At 36.3% G+C, this 16,936-nt stretch overlaps 1 protein-coding gene across 4 annotated transcripts in view; it reads right to left on the bottom strand.

Annotated features, from left to right (window-relative positions):
* The window catches only part of DMXL1 (Dmx like 1), an 86,613-nt gene that overhangs the window by 27,589 nt on the left and 42,088 nt on the right, over window positions 1-16,936 (bottom strand). For all 4 annotated transcript variants that reach the window (XM_071581262.1, XM_071581263.1, XM_071581264.1 and 1 more), the window contains exons 17-28: window positions 16,602-16,826; window positions 14,264-15,961; window positions 13,589-13,699; window positions 12,166-12,335; window positions 10,129-10,226; window positions 9,292-9,457; window positions 8,300-8,552; window positions 6,441-7,531; window positions 5,985-6,176; window positions 4,658-4,734; window positions 4,362-4,489; window positions 2,685-2,933 (exon numbers count right to left, since the gene is read on the bottom strand). In XM_071581262.1, the coding sequence (XP_071437363.1) occupies window positions 2,685-2,933; window positions 4,362-4,489; window positions 4,658-4,734; window positions 5,985-6,176; window positions 6,441-7,531; window positions 8,300-8,552; window positions 9,292-9,457; window positions 10,129-10,226; window positions 12,166-12,335; window positions 13,589-13,699; window positions 14,264-15,961; window positions 16,602-16,826 (4,458 nt within the window). The remainder of the gene's footprint in view (window positions 1-2,684; window positions 2,934-4,361; window positions 4,490-4,657; window positions 4,735-5,984; window positions 6,177-6,440; window positions 7,532-8,299; window positions 8,553-9,291; window positions 9,458-10,128; window positions 10,227-12,165; window positions 12,336-13,588; window positions 13,700-14,263; window positions 15,962-16,601; window positions 16,827-16,936) is intronic.

Raw genomic sequence — 16,936 nt, 5'->3', positions numbered from 1 at the left:
ATAATTGCCTCTTGGGAAACAAAACATCATGTGCTAACCCTGTTTGCCAAAATCATTTGCTGCTACTGCAAAAACATGGCTGGCAAGTACAGTGCTCTAAAAAACACTCAAACTGCTCTGTCTTGCTTGTTTTGCCTCATCTTTACTTGACAGAGGCATTAAAACAAGTTTTTTCATAAAAATTAATTCCTAAGAGAGCTTAGAATTTTACAAGACTATCAGGTACTATTTTTTGGTTCCTGTTTCATTTTGTGTCTAAGGGAAATTTTATATCCAAAGCTATTACATGCTCAAGTCCACTAAAGCAAAGTACACAGTATATGATCTCTTAAATATGTTTGAAACTTGGAGATCAACATCCACATTCAGGTATACACTAAAGGATTAGAGGGCAGGCAAGGAGAAGGCAACATGCAGGAGTATTACATAAGATTCATTAGTATTGAGAAGGTTTGGCTTTTAATCTCCATTTGAGAGTGGAAACATTTCACATAAATCTAAAAGTAAACATAAGAGACTCTAGTTATGTATAACAAAATGGGAGCTATAAAAAAATCTAAATAATATGGAAGAATATGCCATAGCTGACTGGAACAAGCATTCCAGTCACTTCTCAGTATTAATTTATGGGTGTCAGAAGGAAAATAAGAGATGACAGTAAACACACAAAAATATAGCTGATTTTAATCCAATTGCTCTGCTTCACTGGGTGTCTATATTCTGTATTTCTGGATGTGAATTTTTTTTCCTTCCCTCTCCCAATATTTTTTTAAAGTGACAGATAAAGATATTTCTCAAAAAAATTCTTTCCCCCAAATTTGGTCTACATAAACACATATTTAAAACAGGTAATAACCTACAGAATCCTAGAATTACAGAGGCTGGAAGACACGTGGTTCAACCCCTTGATCCAAACAGGGGTGATTTAATTTATGGCATTTGTTCAAGTTTTGGAGTAACTTCAAAGACAGAGACTCCACAAACCCTCTAGACCTTTTTTTCAGTGTTTGATTATCCCTACTAACTAGCATTCAAAGAGGTCCCTTCTTCCCTTAAACTTTCAGTTTGAGCTTCTTGATTCTTTCAGCAACAGTTTTACTAAATCTGTGATCAGCCAGCCAGCATTTATGTTTAAGAAAAATGTGCAACACAGGCATGTAGTATACATTTCAGAATACACTTCAATGTAAAAACATTTATCATTTTAAACCAGTGGAAGCAGCTGTGTTAACATACCTTAGTACACAGTTACCACCACAAGCCAGTTATGGCTTCTAACACTTCAGTAATGGCAAATGTATTTACCTTACCAAAGTGATACTGAGAAATACTTATTCAATACCACAGAAAATTGATCATATCTAGAATAAGAGCTTATTTTTGATTAAAGATTTCTACTCTGAAAATGTTTTCCTGAAAGTCTGATAATAATGGTATTTAAACAGACCACATTTACAGCTTTCCTTAAATGCAAGGTAAGAAAATTCTGTATGCAACAAATATCTAATATAAGTAATAAAAATCATAAAAGTTTTATTTCATCTCCCTAAAAATATCGCTAAATGTGATGTACAAAGTCAACACAGTTTAAGTAAATACACCTTTGCAAAATTTTCCTTTAAGAGAATTAGATAATCTGTAGTACTTTGGGTCTTGGTTTTATAGAAATCCAACTAAATTAAAATACCCAAAACTGTACCCAAAATAAAAGCACTACAGGAATTTGTTCTGGACCTCAGGGTAACTTATGATCATCTGACTTTTAAACTTCAAGGTTGCTTGCTTTCCTAAAGGGTGTTCAGAATATCAAATTTGAATATCAACAGGACACCTTTCATTTGTAACATCTAGAATCAACACTTAGAAATCCACATGCATAATAACGCTCATATTCAAAAAGCAAAAGAAGCAGCTCTCCCACAAAGATATGAAACACTTCTGATCTTTTCAAACCATGGTCAAAGTAATTTTTGTATTCAGTATTTATTTCAAATGAAGAATTAGTAGTAAGAATACATCAGTAGTGACAATTTTCTTTTTTTTAAAAGGTCCAATTCAACTGCTGCTTTAATTATAAAACCTTAAATTTTGAAGTCATGGCTTGCAAACAGAAGGTTTTCTGTCTCTCTGCATATGCAAAAAAAACCCCACACATAGCAAACTGCATGTAGAGGCCTAGTACTAAATCTAATGTCTTGCCTGAAGATTTGGTAGGACTATGAGTACTGAAGGAGGTAAGGGATTTGGAAAACCCCACGCATTCCATGGAGAATACTACTACCTGATGTGGGCTAGGCATTGGGAAGTGCCTACCTGTCAAAGAGAGAAAACATACTGTATTTGTAAAATGGGAATATATACCTGTTAAGAGAGTACTGGAAAGCTTTAAAATTCACACAAAAAACTAGATTTTAATAGTACTGGAAAATGTCTCTAAGATAACTCCCGCAGATTACAGGAGCTGTGCTACTCGGAAACCTTATTTCACTATCATTCACTTCTGTGCACTACATCTACACAATACCTATGCCAATAATGTTAGATCCTTGTTTTTCCATGCAGATCTAATACTGAATTCTTACTGAACACAAACTATTTAAAGCAATTACTCCTAAGCTTTCAACAGTCACATAATTTTCTTAAAAAATCCAGATAACAAATGTAAGTAAAACAAGAGAACTAACCAGTTTTTGCCTTTAATTGCTGTTGTCCTCTGCTGGGCGTATGAGCTCCTCCTCCAAAGACAGCAGACCACATTTCGTCATTAAGTGGATGAGCTATAATTCTATACAGCTCATTGCTAGAATGTGTTGCAAGGCCATGGATGAACAGACTCAGATAGACCGCAGTTAGAATTTCACACAGTAAAACTGTGAGACCTGGCTGGGCTTCCTCACCAGCAGAATTCAAGAGACGCATTAGAGCTGTCATTCCTGTTTATATAAAATAAATAAACTCTTTAAGAAAGCATATATATGTGTGTGTGAGCATACACCAATTATCATGGTATTTTGCCTGGAAAACTATGTTATTTAGTAATTCTAGTGTAAAAAAGATCCAAGTTTTAGACAAAACTGAAAACTTCAGAAGAAAGAGGCATGCTTTTTAACAATTTATTATAGCTTTGCAGCTTCATGTTTTGGACTAACAGTTAAAAAAATGCATAACAATTTTCAATTATTGTAACTGCAGCATAACTGTAAGTTGAAATGCTACCTTCTCACTTTACAGTGGCAAAACTATTCAAAAAACATGGCCATCAGCTTGAACTACACGTTGTTCACTCAAATACTAAACACCTTGTAGTGTTTTGATGTTCTCACAACAAGATGTAGTTCAGATGTGTCTTCAACTGTTGCACTTTGTGCACATAAGTGAAAATGCAAATACTGGTGACCAAAAAATTGTGCTTTTGTGTCATGCTCTCCAATAGCATGTGAATCTATTATAAAAGATAAATCAGTTCAAGGGGATGTTGCTTGTAAGAAAAACTGCTAACAATTCCTTTTCTCATTCTTTATAAATTTAACTCTGCAACTAATGAAATAAGGAGAAAACATGACAAACCAATTTCTCCATAAAATCCGTAAATTCAGTGTAAAAACATTTTGCAGAAAAGAAAAAACAGCATAGCATCAAACACAAAGACTGTTTGAGGCTCTCCAAAAACATTTTTAATGTGAAATCTTCTGATTTAAAAAACATACTAAGTATATTTCTTGGTTGTACTTACATTAAAGTTAGTGTTGTAACCTGAAGTTCATATACGCATATTTATGTGTAATATATGTATATATACACTTACGACATTGCTAACACTCCCTCTGATGTAGCTCCCTAGTACAGGTTCACTAGCACACTTAAGAATGACCTGAAATCCACCACGGATTTTAGAGCTACAGAAGAACTTTATTTATTATGAACTTCTCATTTTCAATAGTTTCAAGTTAGTTCAAATGTTGGAGCACAAACCAAGACAGCCTTCTAAGTCCTTTTCAAGGAGTAAGGAAGTACAGTACTGGTGAGACTGAACCCTTGCCTTCAGTAGGCTCAAGCAGAATAAAGGACAAAACTTCATCCTACTTCCCATTTACTTGCCCATTATTAAAGCCTCCACTAACACTTTTAGCAAGAGGAAGCAATACCAGCCATCTTGACTTAGTGAGTAAACCAGAAGCACTAACTTACAGGTTTCAGGGAGGGGAAAAAAAATAGACAGAATTTTAATGAAAGAACTCAACTTTACCACACAGCTGTTGCAAAAACTACTAGAAAGTCCAGAGCGTAGCTAACTGCTCTTACACTAGACCCAGATAACTTAGTTTTCCTTAAGAGGAAAGAAACAAATCAATTCCAGATACCTGGCCACTGAGCAGGTGATGTACTGGGAGTCACTGTTTCTTCTGAGCTTGCTGTTCTTAAAGAATGGCGCTGAGTTAACAGCACTGTTTGATACACTGTTCCAGTGAACTGATTTGCTTGAAAGGAGCTGTGAATTAGAAAAGTGGAAAATTATTAAAAAAGTTATGGTTACAACTATTCAAGTTCTTTCTAGACACAGGCAGGTGTGAGCATTGCTTTGTGGTGCACTGCCTATTATCATCACCACAATAAGACAGTGGTTCTCTAAAAGGCACTTTTTCTAGAGGCACTTTACCTGTAGCTGTGGCCATCACAGAGACATTGGTAGATGCAAGCGGAGAGCGATGCTGCCAAGGTATGCATGACATATACCTGTAGGATAAAGTTTCATAGAACATATTACACTCAGAGTTGGCAGTGGTTACTATAACAGCCCTTCATGCATATATATTTGTAACACCCAAACAAGCAATGAACATGGAATGTACAAGCACTTAAGCACTTACAAAACCACCTTTCTCTTCCAAATTTATTTCAGATAAATCAGTTCACTTTGTACTGAAAGACATGGGGAAGTATTCACTAATCCCACCCACTCATCACAGCTCAGCTTTCAATTAATAAACAGCAACATATTAAACCTCTACACAACAGTTCTAAGCAATTGCACCCTCAGACAGTAGCAACATGTTGGCACGGAATACAAAGACTTTGCTTCAGAATGAAAATCAATAATGCAGCTTAGCTTTTGAGCAATTCTTGTGCAGCGCTCAGACACATAGGCAATGTACTCGCTCACACTGATCAGTACTTTTAACATAGTTGATACTTTTCTTAATGTATTACAAACCACACTTTGTAAAAAAGCAGAAATACTGTTGATCAAAAGGGTTCTGTTAAAACAAAAAGTGTATATTACACTTATTTGTTTGTTCTCTTTAAAGTACTAAGCACTCTCTTGAGTGTTCTCTAGAAATCCCCAGTAAAAGCAAACATGATTTGGGACCTAACATATACAAAACTTCAGGAAAGACTTAACCTACCATATTAAGTTTCACCTCCAGTCAAAGGTTAAATACAGAAGAAACTTTACAGAAACATAATTTTTAAAAAGTATTGTATTTACTATATGAGCAAAAAAGTTTATTGTATTTTGCCAATAATCAGGTTTTATACTTCAAAACTTAGTTTTCCTTAGATCTAGGAATGAAAAGCAGAGTTTACCATTAATGTAACAGAAATAATGATCATATTGTCAAACATAATCACTATAATGAGACATGTAACTATAACAGTAATTACAATAGAAGACAAATACGATGCTGATAGTGTAACATCGTTTCCAGAATAGATGTCATCTTGGACAAATGTCCAGTTCTGGGAGAGGCCAAACTATTTCAGCTTCTTGAACCAGATGCTCAGCAACTTGACAGTAAGTTATAATCAGCAGATTTTGTTTTAGGTCAAGATAATTACTACAGAAAATGCTCATGTTTCACGGTTTTATTATTTGTCACAGGGAGGCACAGCAGAAAGTTTTCATGCTATTATAAAAAAATTCATGACTTCAGCAAACTAGACAATGATAACAGCAACAAAACATTTATTAAAAAAATACATACCTTGCTGTTCTGAGTATCTGGATGAGGTGGTGAATCAAGGTTTATTATGGCATGTAATATATCATGAGTTAAATTATCAAGATGCAGCAATGGATTAGCCACCACTGTTTTGGCACTAGCTGTGCAAGCAAACAGGAGAGGTACGAAGCCTTGCTCTGCTGGAGGGCTGGAAGGCATCTGTATTGACTGCTCCTAAAAACAAGCAAGAAACACACAAAGTGGTAGTACACACTCCTAAAGGGAACATAAGACTTTCTGAAAGACTAGAAGGGATTCTAAATAACAACAACAAAAAAATAAGCCTACATGAAACATAACCTGTTAAAAACAGATGTACATTTACTATAAAATAGGTGTGTGTTATAGTAGAAAAACTTCAACAAAAAGACAAAACACATTTAAATAAACCTACAAACCTGAAGCAGAGACAATACAAACTAAAGGTCCCCCACATACCTGCTGCAATTCCTGCAATAGGAGAATTAATTCCATTCTGACAGATGCCAAGCCTCCACCATGTGAGCCATGAAGTACACAGTAACTAAGGAACATTCTTAGGAGAGACTGGTACTTCAGAAGCCACTGACGTCTTTTCTGAAAGTCTTCTCTCCGCATCATATTTCTCTGCGGGTCAGCTAAGTCTTCAGCGTTTTCATGTAATGTGGTTTCCTCTGGCATCACTCTAATTACTGACGGTATCTCTTCTACTTCAACATTATAATCACAGGTCTTTTGAAGAGCTACCACTTCTCTCTCAAGCCACTGATAAAGCTGATACCGCAACTTCCCACCATCTACCTCATAACCCGTGGACAGTGTACGAAGCTCTACAGTAAGAATTTTCAGGCATGCTCTAAACTTCAGTTGTGCTGAAATGATATCTTCTGATGGACTTAGAATATCTTTGTCATCACCTACACTAAAAGATTCTGTGTAGCTAGAACTTGTCTCATATGATTTTTCAGTTTTCTTCAGAGGTCTAAGATTTTTCATTACCAGGGAAGAATCTTCATCCTCATCATTTTCATCACTGTCTGTCTGTAGTTGCAAGGGTTCATCTTGGAACACCACACATGGCTGACTCCAGTCAAAGGAAAGAGTTGAACTTGAATGTTTTTCTGATGAACAATCTGAAGATGAAGCTGGACTGTTCCATACTGGCTGTGACCAATCAACACTGGAAGATTCATCTTTTGTTTCAAACTCTCTAACTGGAGAAGATGGTGAGAAATCTTTACTAGTGTCCATTAAACTAGGGGATTTACAGAACGACTTTGACCTCTTGACAACTTTGGGCATTTTTGATAACACTTCTAAGGCCAACATAGGACAACCAGCTTTTAGATGAGCATAAGCAGTGGTGAAAAACAGCCGTCTTTCACCTAGGTTGATTTTGTCAGCTAATCCATTTTCTACTGTCAAGCAAATGTGTGTGGAAGATGCATCAGAAGAGCCAAAATGACGTCTCAGCAAGAGAGGATGTGTTCTTAAGTAGTTGTAGAAGTTAAACACTGCTGGGTTACAACTTGATGAGCCATCTCCTTCATCTGAAAAGATATTGCAGCATGAGGAAAATCTACCATTCTGTATGCAATATCCATCTGCAAGTCCTAAGTTAATCAGAAAGCTATAGGTCTTAATATTAATTCTGTTGTCTACTTCATATGTTCATACTACTGTTTACTTCATTGCACTCCCCTTTTCACCTTCTTTTGCACCTTTATCATTTGAATATTTTGGTGAGGAGGACATTGCCAAACCTAATCATTACCCAAAAGAGAAGCTTGAGAGGGACAGCAAGTAAGATCTTTTAAATTAAAACAGCTGCCATTTCTGTTCCTTGTAGTCAGGCCAGTTTTACTACAGTTAAAGAAGACCATTTTTCTGTTCAGTTTAGATTTCAAAAGTATCTATCACTAAATGAGAACAAGATGTTACTTGAAGTACTTTTTTTAATAATTTTAGATTACTATTTTTTACTTTGTCTATATATTAAAAAAACCCATAACTCACACCCAAAGTAGGAAATCCATAACATTTATACCTAATGGTTGCACTATTATGAAGCAAATCAATTACACAGCAACACATATTCATATGCTTAAAGGACAAAGTATGCATTCATGAGATACAGGATAAGGACAACACAGTTACCATATTTGCTGTTAAAATCCACATATATTGCTACAGCAAGCTATTCACTAACAAGGGTGAAAAACTGTGTGGTACCTGGTTCTGTTCAGACAACACTTGAAGAAACTGCAGATTAAATGAACAAACAAACAACCTAACAGGCAAAATACTCATACTTTTACCTCCTTCATCTTCAACAGGATGTTTAATCAATGTGTCAAGAGCCTTGCTATAATCTTCCAAAATCCAGTATGCCATACTTCGCAGAAAAGGGTCACAGTGTATGTTTCTTGAGCTTTCTTTTCCAGTAAACACACTTCCCAAAACTCTCTTCTGCAGTACAGATTTATAAGTACTAGATACTTCAAACTCCGTTTCATAAAGTCTTGAGATTACAAGAGCCAGTTGAATGTCATGCAGTTTTTCAAGGCAAACCTAATTGAAAATAAATACATTTAAAAGACCAAAGTTTGTAATTTCTCCTCTGATTAAAATGATCACAAGGCAGGAAATGACAAGAATCTGCTCAGATTAAATTAAGTAGGTCTATCAACTCCATAAAAAATGAGCAAGAACTACACAGAGTAGGTGTAGACAACTATTATATCCGAGATCTGATTTGCCTTTCTTCAGTTGAAGTGGCATGACAATAGATCTTTGAAATCAATTGGCTTCAACAGAACAAAAATCCTTCATTATCAAAGATTAATTTCCTTTTCAATTCAAACAGATCCAAGAAATACTGTTTTGGGGCTTTTTTAAGGGATTTTAGGATCTAATCCGTATCACTGCCAAAATGTCAGGTCTGGAACCTCCTAATGAAAAACTCTGCCACCTTCATATAGGTCTAGGTAGACAATCTGAAAGGACAGTAACAGTAGCTAAGGCCCTTAATTGTAGGTAGGCCTCAATATTGTAACAAAGAAATTAATTAACCATGTGACTTTTTAGTATCACTAATATGACAGCTTAAAAAAATCAAAATGCAAAGATCAATGTTAGGCATTTGTCATTAATTTGGGGGTGGGATGATGGGAAAGAAGAGCACAAACCAGGAGTATCAGAAGCTTCAGGAGTTATACTAATAATGCAAAATGCAAATCATATTCAATATATTTGCACATTTGGGGCAACAGAACAGTCTTAAACATAAAAAAGAAGTTAATTCTTTTACCTCCACTGCATCTTTTAAGTGTCCTGCCAACAAGAAAAATGCTGCAGAATGTTCAAAACGCTGTTTGCCAAGCAAAGAAAAAGCATTCTTTAATGCTGCTTTACGCCATCGGTCCTCAGTAAAATTGTTTCCAAAAAACTGTGTCATTTTAGTATCTTTTTGGGACCTGTGTATTAAATGTAATTGATAAATACATTATACATTTTATTAGATGCACTAAGGTTCTTAGTTTCCTCAGATGCCAGTATAATTTTACACAGATTTTACATTAGGAAATGCACAGTCTCTCACCACACTGGGAGCAGACAAGGCCTCATATTTAAAAATAACAGACTTCAGTAAATACAAAACCTAAAGGTATTTTAAATTAACCCAATACAAACACAGAAAACCCATTTTTTCCCAGTGAGTTCTTAAGAAAAAGTTTGAAACATTGAACAGTGTATTATGAAAAAACAGTTTCAAGGGCAGACATAATTCAGTCCTCTGAACTTAAGATAAAATCTGTAACAACAAACACTTTTCTAAAAGACAAACACTCCACACACTACACTGCCAATCCTCAAAAGTAGATCAGAATTAAGCACTGATTAAAATTACAGTAGCTTTGAGACTAGAACTTGAAGTATCTCCCTTCAGAAACAGTAACTAAATTACTTTAGTCAATATAAGAAGCTTAGAAATGACTCATTCAATGTAATGACTAATTTAGAAATCAAATCTCAGCTTTCAATAGTAATATTTGTGCTTCTTTTGGATTACCATCACATTCAATTTTTTTCCCCAAATTATATCAGACAGTGTGAAACTCTGTGGAAGAGCCTGAATGTCTCCTACCTGTATAATCCCCAGATTACAGTCTTCTTTTTCATTGCAAGGTAAAAAATGGCCGCATCAAGTGGATCATTGTTTCGCTGAAAGGCTGCTTTAGCCACCTGTGAAGACAGTTCAAGAGCAAAAAAAACAATCAAAATTTAAATGAATCTTAAATGAGGTTCTTTTTGCTGCTGGTATCCCATACCCCATAAAGCTCAAAAATTCTCTTTGATATACAATCCCTCTTCTCATTATGAGTCTGACATAACATGTGAAGGTACAAGAGCCCCTTTGATATCATTGAGCTTATGTTCTTCCAATTCTAGAAGATTTTTGGAAGATCAAATAGGAATCCCATTATCTGAAATTAGTTCCTGAAATCACAACAGAATTAATTTATTAGATGCTTTGGTAATCAAAAGACACATGGAGTCTTGAAAAACAGGCTGAACTAGTCAGAACAGAAGAAAAATTTTTTATAGGATATTTTGGTGGTTGGAAAAGAAAAAGAGGTAAGTGGCAGCAAGAATAGCCCCAGATCCACATAATATTAAATTAAAGTCAGGCCCAGAATACCTGAAATTTTTTTAATGAAAGGCAGTTAAGTTTCATAAAGTGACAATTAATTACTGAAGATTGAAAAGTGAAAGCAGAGACATGCATTTCATCACTTTGTGCTTTGTAGTCAAAGTATCCTGTGCATGTCATTTTCTAGCTCAAAACACTTGGCTTTTCCAAGAGCTTAAAACAAGTGATAATGACATTAGGCTTATTGCCACATCTGTGATGGTTAAAATTTTTAATATAAAAAACAAACAAAAACTCCAAACAAACACAAAAAAACCCCAAAGCCAAAACAAAACAATACAAGGTTTGCTTATCATGTTTATCACAACAACCCCCTGCAGCGCTTATCATGTTTATCACAACAACCCCCTGCAGCACCACAGAGTGGCTGGAGAGCAGCCAGGCGGAAAGGGACCTGGGGGTACTAATTGACAGGAAGCTCAACATGAGCCAACAGTGTGCCCAGGTGGCCAAGAAGGCCAATGGGATCCTATCCTGTATCAAAAATAGTGTGGCCAGCGGGACCAGGGAAGTGATCCTTCCCCTGTACTCTGCGTTGGTGAGGCCACACCTTGAGTACTGTGTTCAGTTCTGGGCCCTTCAGTTCAGAAAAGATATTGAGGTGCTGGAGCAGATCCAGAGAAGAACAACAAGGCTGGTGAAGGGACTGGAGCACAAGCCCTATGGGGAGAGGTTGAGGGAGCTGGGGTTGTTTAGCCTGGAGATGAGGAGGCTCAGAGGTGACCTCATCACTGCCTATAACTACCTGAAGGGAAGTTATAGCCAGGTGGGGGCTGGTCTCTTCTCCCAGGCACTCAGCAATAGGACAAGGAGGCACGGGCTTAAGCTCTGCCAGGGGAAATTTAAGTTGAAGATCAGAAAAAAATTCTTTCCAGAGAGAGTAATCAGGCATTGAAATAATCCGCCCAGAGAGGTGGTGGATTCCCCATCCCTGAAGATTTTTAAACTGAGATTGGACGTGGCACTGAGTGCCATGATTTAGTAAATGGACTGGAGTTGGACCAAGGGTTGGACTTGAGGATCTTGGAGGTCTTTTCCAACCCTATCGATTCTATGATTCTATGAAATATACCAATTTGCAAGACATATATACAATATCTAAGTTGTTCCCACTTCTGATAGCTTTTAAAGGAGAACCTTTTTCCCTAACTTCTCTCTTTTGCTATAAAAAACAACTATATCCTCCACCTGTATCTTGAGTATCTATCAGAAGAACTGCACATTGCCACCTACAAAATGGAACACCTAAAAGCAAAAAAATGTGTTTCACAGTGGTGTTTGGAAAGCACAAAAAAAACCCAGTTGACTACAAAAGTTCCTATTCATATAATAAACTATACATTGTACAGCATGAAACATTCAGAAACACTTAATATATCTAAAACTTTAAACCCTCATAAATAGATGGTAAGCACCAGAGGACAGCCGTTCGAAGAGTCTGGTATGTCTTTTTCAGAATGCTATGTTTACCTTTTCAATGCATTTTCGCAGGCTATGGATATTTCGAACCCACCATCCTACACCCATAGCTCTGAGCTCTGACCATGTCGGATCTCCCTTCTGCATTGCAGGGAGCATATTCAGTAGTTCTTCCTCTGCTACTGAGTGAAACGCCCAGGCAAAATGACTGGTAGATAAGCCTGCATAATAACCCATTAAAAAAAAAGAAAAAAAATTAAAAGACATTAATTAATTAAAAAAACAATCCAGAATCTGAAGTCAAGGGCAGGGGAAAGGGAGAAGGTCAAACTCTTTATTTTGCATTTTTAAGTGCATTGCTGATAAGGCAACAGAAATGTAAGAACATTTGTCAGCACTGCATATCAAATACTAAAGAACGAACATACAGCTCAAAATAATTTTTCATCTGCCAACTCTTTATGTAAGTTTTCAAAGAACAGTGGTACTGAAGTTCAGATATATGGTTAGTGGTGGCACTAAGACTAGCCACGATATGAAGTGCAACATACTCAAAAAATTTTTCAAAGTTTTGAAAGAAAGGTACATTCACTCTGACTTGGATTCAAATATGCAAAGTTTCAGATAATTAGAGCAGAAAACACATCGCACAACAGAGATACAAAAGAAAACTTGAAATAGACAGCAATTATTATGCTTCTTTGTAGAGAGGCACACTAAACTGCAGTTATGCATGTTCCTCAGAGGCACTTCTCGCTCTCGCCAATTTCTGAGCTCACCAGAAGCAGAAGTATCTCAATAAAAATTGGTTCATCAGAGAGCTAACTCCACAATATTCTGCTGTGGCACCCTGGCCAAACACCGATCTCTGATTCAGCTGAGGAGTGACAGGCTACAAGATTGAAAATGCTGTCCATTGTCATGATGGCTAAAGGAATAATCACAGCCAGTCCCTTATATTTGATTATGACTAATGAAACCCATTTTATTTCATTGCCTGAACTATCAGGATGAAAGCAATTATAAAAAAACCCAACTATTTGAAATGGTTGACCATATAATTACAGTAACCATATAGAAATATTAAAGTCTGAGTAGAATGTAAACCACATTTTTTCAAATATATACTGAAAACTTAAATAAGTACATACTATTTTCTACTGCATTATTCCTGCAAAAGGTTATTGGAATGACATGATACTAGAAGTACAGAAAAGCCAATTCATTTGGGGAAACACAAAATAAAACCAACAAATCCTAAAAACTTCTTAGGAAAAAGATCACTTCAGTTCCAAGACCTTTACAAACATAAAACAGACATTTTCTGCTCTAGCATTCATCCATATTGGACAATATTTTTTAAAAACCCAACAAATTAACTCACAGACTTTGCAAAGGCATGTCAACAGCACACCAGTTGTATGTACAGCTACATGACCAAAATCATTCTCATCTAAGAAAACATATCAGTTACCTTGATGAAGCAGCTGAGCTCGATGTGCAGGAGGAAGCGCAGTTGTCAGAAATGTATGAAGCCGAACAGCCAACAAAAACTTTAAACCACACTCGTCAAGAGTTTCTCCACCTGGAAATAAGTATTTTTACACACACTGATGAAAGTAATCAAGAGTAGATATTGTGTGTCTTACTAGTCACAAAATTGTATTCCTTTTATTAACACTTTAGATTTGTAAACATAACAGCTTAATTTGTAATTCCTCCCTTCAGGAATGGGAAAGAAGAAAATTTCAAATATAAAAAGTTCTGAAGCTATTTATTCTGTTTAATGCAAGAAATAGAAAATACAGAACATGTAGAAAATGCCCACAAACTTATTTCTCAGCTTCTCCACACAGTAAAACAAATACTTGTCATTAAGAAAGCTGTCACTTCAAAAGTGAATTAATAATAATGGTATGTGGATTGATGGAATAACAGTGGTATTAACAGGTGGCAAAAGAAATTTGATTCTTGTTGAAGGATTAAGACTTAAACAGTAAATACAGTGATGGCACAGTAAACACTATTTATTATTATAGTCTATACTTGAAGCAAAACTGGGAGCCACAAAAACATTCCAAAATAGGAGAAACTCCCAAAAAGTGCTGCGAAGCACAGTAGGACATTCAGCTTGGAAGAGACGCCTTACCCTGACTTCTGTCTCTGCTTTCTCCAATGTCAGTACTGGTAGTAGCAATTGTATCTGCCAAGGCCATCAATGACATTTGCTCCATCCTTGACAGACCTGGCAAGCTTGAATGAAGCAAGTGACAAGAAAGAACTTGAGCATGTTCTAGTCCAAAGTATGTTGGGCTATATTGAGAAAGATCGATGACTTTCGGTTTCGAACTATCATCATCTGTGTCAAATGCAACAAGATCATCTGTACTTACAACAGTATTTTGAAAGAGATTTTCATAATTGTCATTGGGCATATCTTTTTTATTTTGGCTATTCTGACTATTAGTCTTGTCTGAACAGGAATAAGATGAATCATCATCCGCAGCAAGCAGAGCATACAAAGGCAATGGTGGAACAGAGTCTATTTCGATATAGTCTGTAGTCTCAGTTTTGCTGAATGTCTTGGGATCTCTTGCAGTACTTCCACTAGCACTGATGGTCAGAGATCTGAGCCTCTTATCATGATTAGGCTCAGATTCATTTACAGCAACAACTTCTCCAGCAATGCACTTCACCAAATGGGACAGAATGGCTTTTGCTCTGCGCACTTTACCAAGATCCATGAGTTCCAGCAGCTGATATGGATGATACTGAGGTAAAGTTGGAGATAATGTATGAGCTGCTTCAAAAAGACCAGAATCTTCCATTTCCACAGACAAATCACAGGCAGATCTTTTCCCACTAAGTTTTTGTGCAAGACTGGTCATAGATCTGGTCAAGGTTCTCTTTGGTGGATGCAGACCTGAGGCAGCTGATTGGCTTTGTTTCATTAAGCTAGTTATACATGGCACACTTCCACTGCAGGAATCTGTACTAACTAGTTCATGCTTAGCAGGAGGTTGCCATTGGGAATAAACATGCATTTCACAATCCATTCCAACTACAAGAATGCCATCACGCACCCAAGACAAGGAGACAGGAAAAGGAGGTGATCCCTCTACAGATGAAACCAAGTCAACACAGCGAAGCAAAACAAATCCAGAAAAAGTTGTACTTTTAGTGCTGCCACTATGGGAGATTGTAGCCATTTCATTACCATTCTGTTCTTGCCTCTTCCCAGACAGCTGACCAAACATATAAAGTTTTGATCCAATTCCCACTGTCAGAATATGTGAACCATCTTCCCTAGACATCCAGTCTAAGTGTACCAAGTGCTTGGTGCTGGGTGTAACACTCCCACCTTGAGACACAGAAGTGTCTTGCTGGTTATATGCCACTACATTGCTATCAATGCTAACACCAGAGTCTAACATGGTGCCTATTTCATCTAAATTAAGAGTCTGTTCTAAAATCCAAGAAGAACCCCCTGTAGATTCACATTCAAAAATACTAACATGCATTGCAACATCTTGAGAAAGATGGCCATCTTTAGATGCTACCTGCTTGTATGCTACTGCTAATCTGTTCGTGTGTGCACAGCTGACTTCAGTTGGCCTTCCTGGAACATTAATAGCACTACTACTAGGAAGTCCATCCTCAATGAGTAGTGGCCATTCTTCCCACACATATTTAACTTCACCATGTGCACTGTATTCTGGCAGGGAAGAAGCTGATGATTCAGTGACAACTCTGCATCTCCAGAATCGAACCTTTCCATCAGAGCACGAAGTAGCCAGCAGATAAGGTGCACGACAAACAGGATATATGGAAGAAGAACTGAGATGTCCTAAAATGAAACAAAACACACTTTTACTGCAGGAAATACTAAAAACAAGCACAACACTAGAGATGCTTTTATTCAGCTACACATTTTATTATTCTGAAATTCAAAAAATGCTACTTCCTTACTTACTTACTTCTTTACAAGGCCTCACAAAGAAGACAAGGTGACAAAAATATCATTAAACCATTTTACCTCTTATTCCATTTCATGATCTAGAGTGAAGTCAAATTTTATTATTTAAACATGAATATTACTATCTAGAATCTCTTCCACCAAAAATCCCTTCCATTCCAAAATGTGAAAATACTTGTATTTTTGAAAGACTACTGATGAAAACCTCAAAATTTATAGAGCCTACAAAAATTTCATAAATGATGGCAAAACAAAATTTGTGCTATAATTATTCTTATTGAAAGAATGTGGAATTCATTAATATTAGCCCTTAAAGAAAAGCTTTATTTTTGTATTCATTCAAGAAAGGAGATATAAAGTCAGGGAAGCAGATTTTAGCAAACCTTTTGGATTCACCTACAGGCACTTTAACATCAAATACAAAAAGTACTATTACTTTGTTTCTACTTTAAGACCGAAGTCAGAAAGGGAAGGATTCCTAATTTTAGTCCTTAAAAAAAATATCACAAACCTGCTGATGGCTTTACGCTTATTATCTCTACTCCTTCTGGCATATTCAGCTCTTGACTATACACCATTTTGGAGGAGAGAGTAAGCCAGCTGGTGCTCTGAAGGTTTGCTCTACAGGCCCGATACTTTTGAGTGAAAGGTGATTGAATCTTCTCTGGATCAGGTGAAGAATACAATTCTTCTGTTTGTGTTGCTTCATCAGGTAGATTTGAACCTATCTTTTCATCTAAAAAAAGTTTGCTTTGTTAATTTTAAAAACACAGTAATTTCTTTTACATCAAGAAGTAATTTTACTCACCTTAGTACTTCCAAAAAAGACTGACAACACATGACTTA

Source organism: Pithys albifrons, chromosome Z, assembly GCF_047495875.1.
Source record: "Pithys albifrons albifrons isolate INPA30051 chromosome Z, PitAlb_v1, whole genome shotgun sequence".
Taxonomy (NCBI): domain Eukaryota; kingdom Metazoa; phylum Chordata; class Aves; order Passeriformes; family Thamnophilidae; genus Pithys; species Pithys albifrons.
This window is presented reverse-complemented; position numbering and strand designations above follow the sequence as displayed.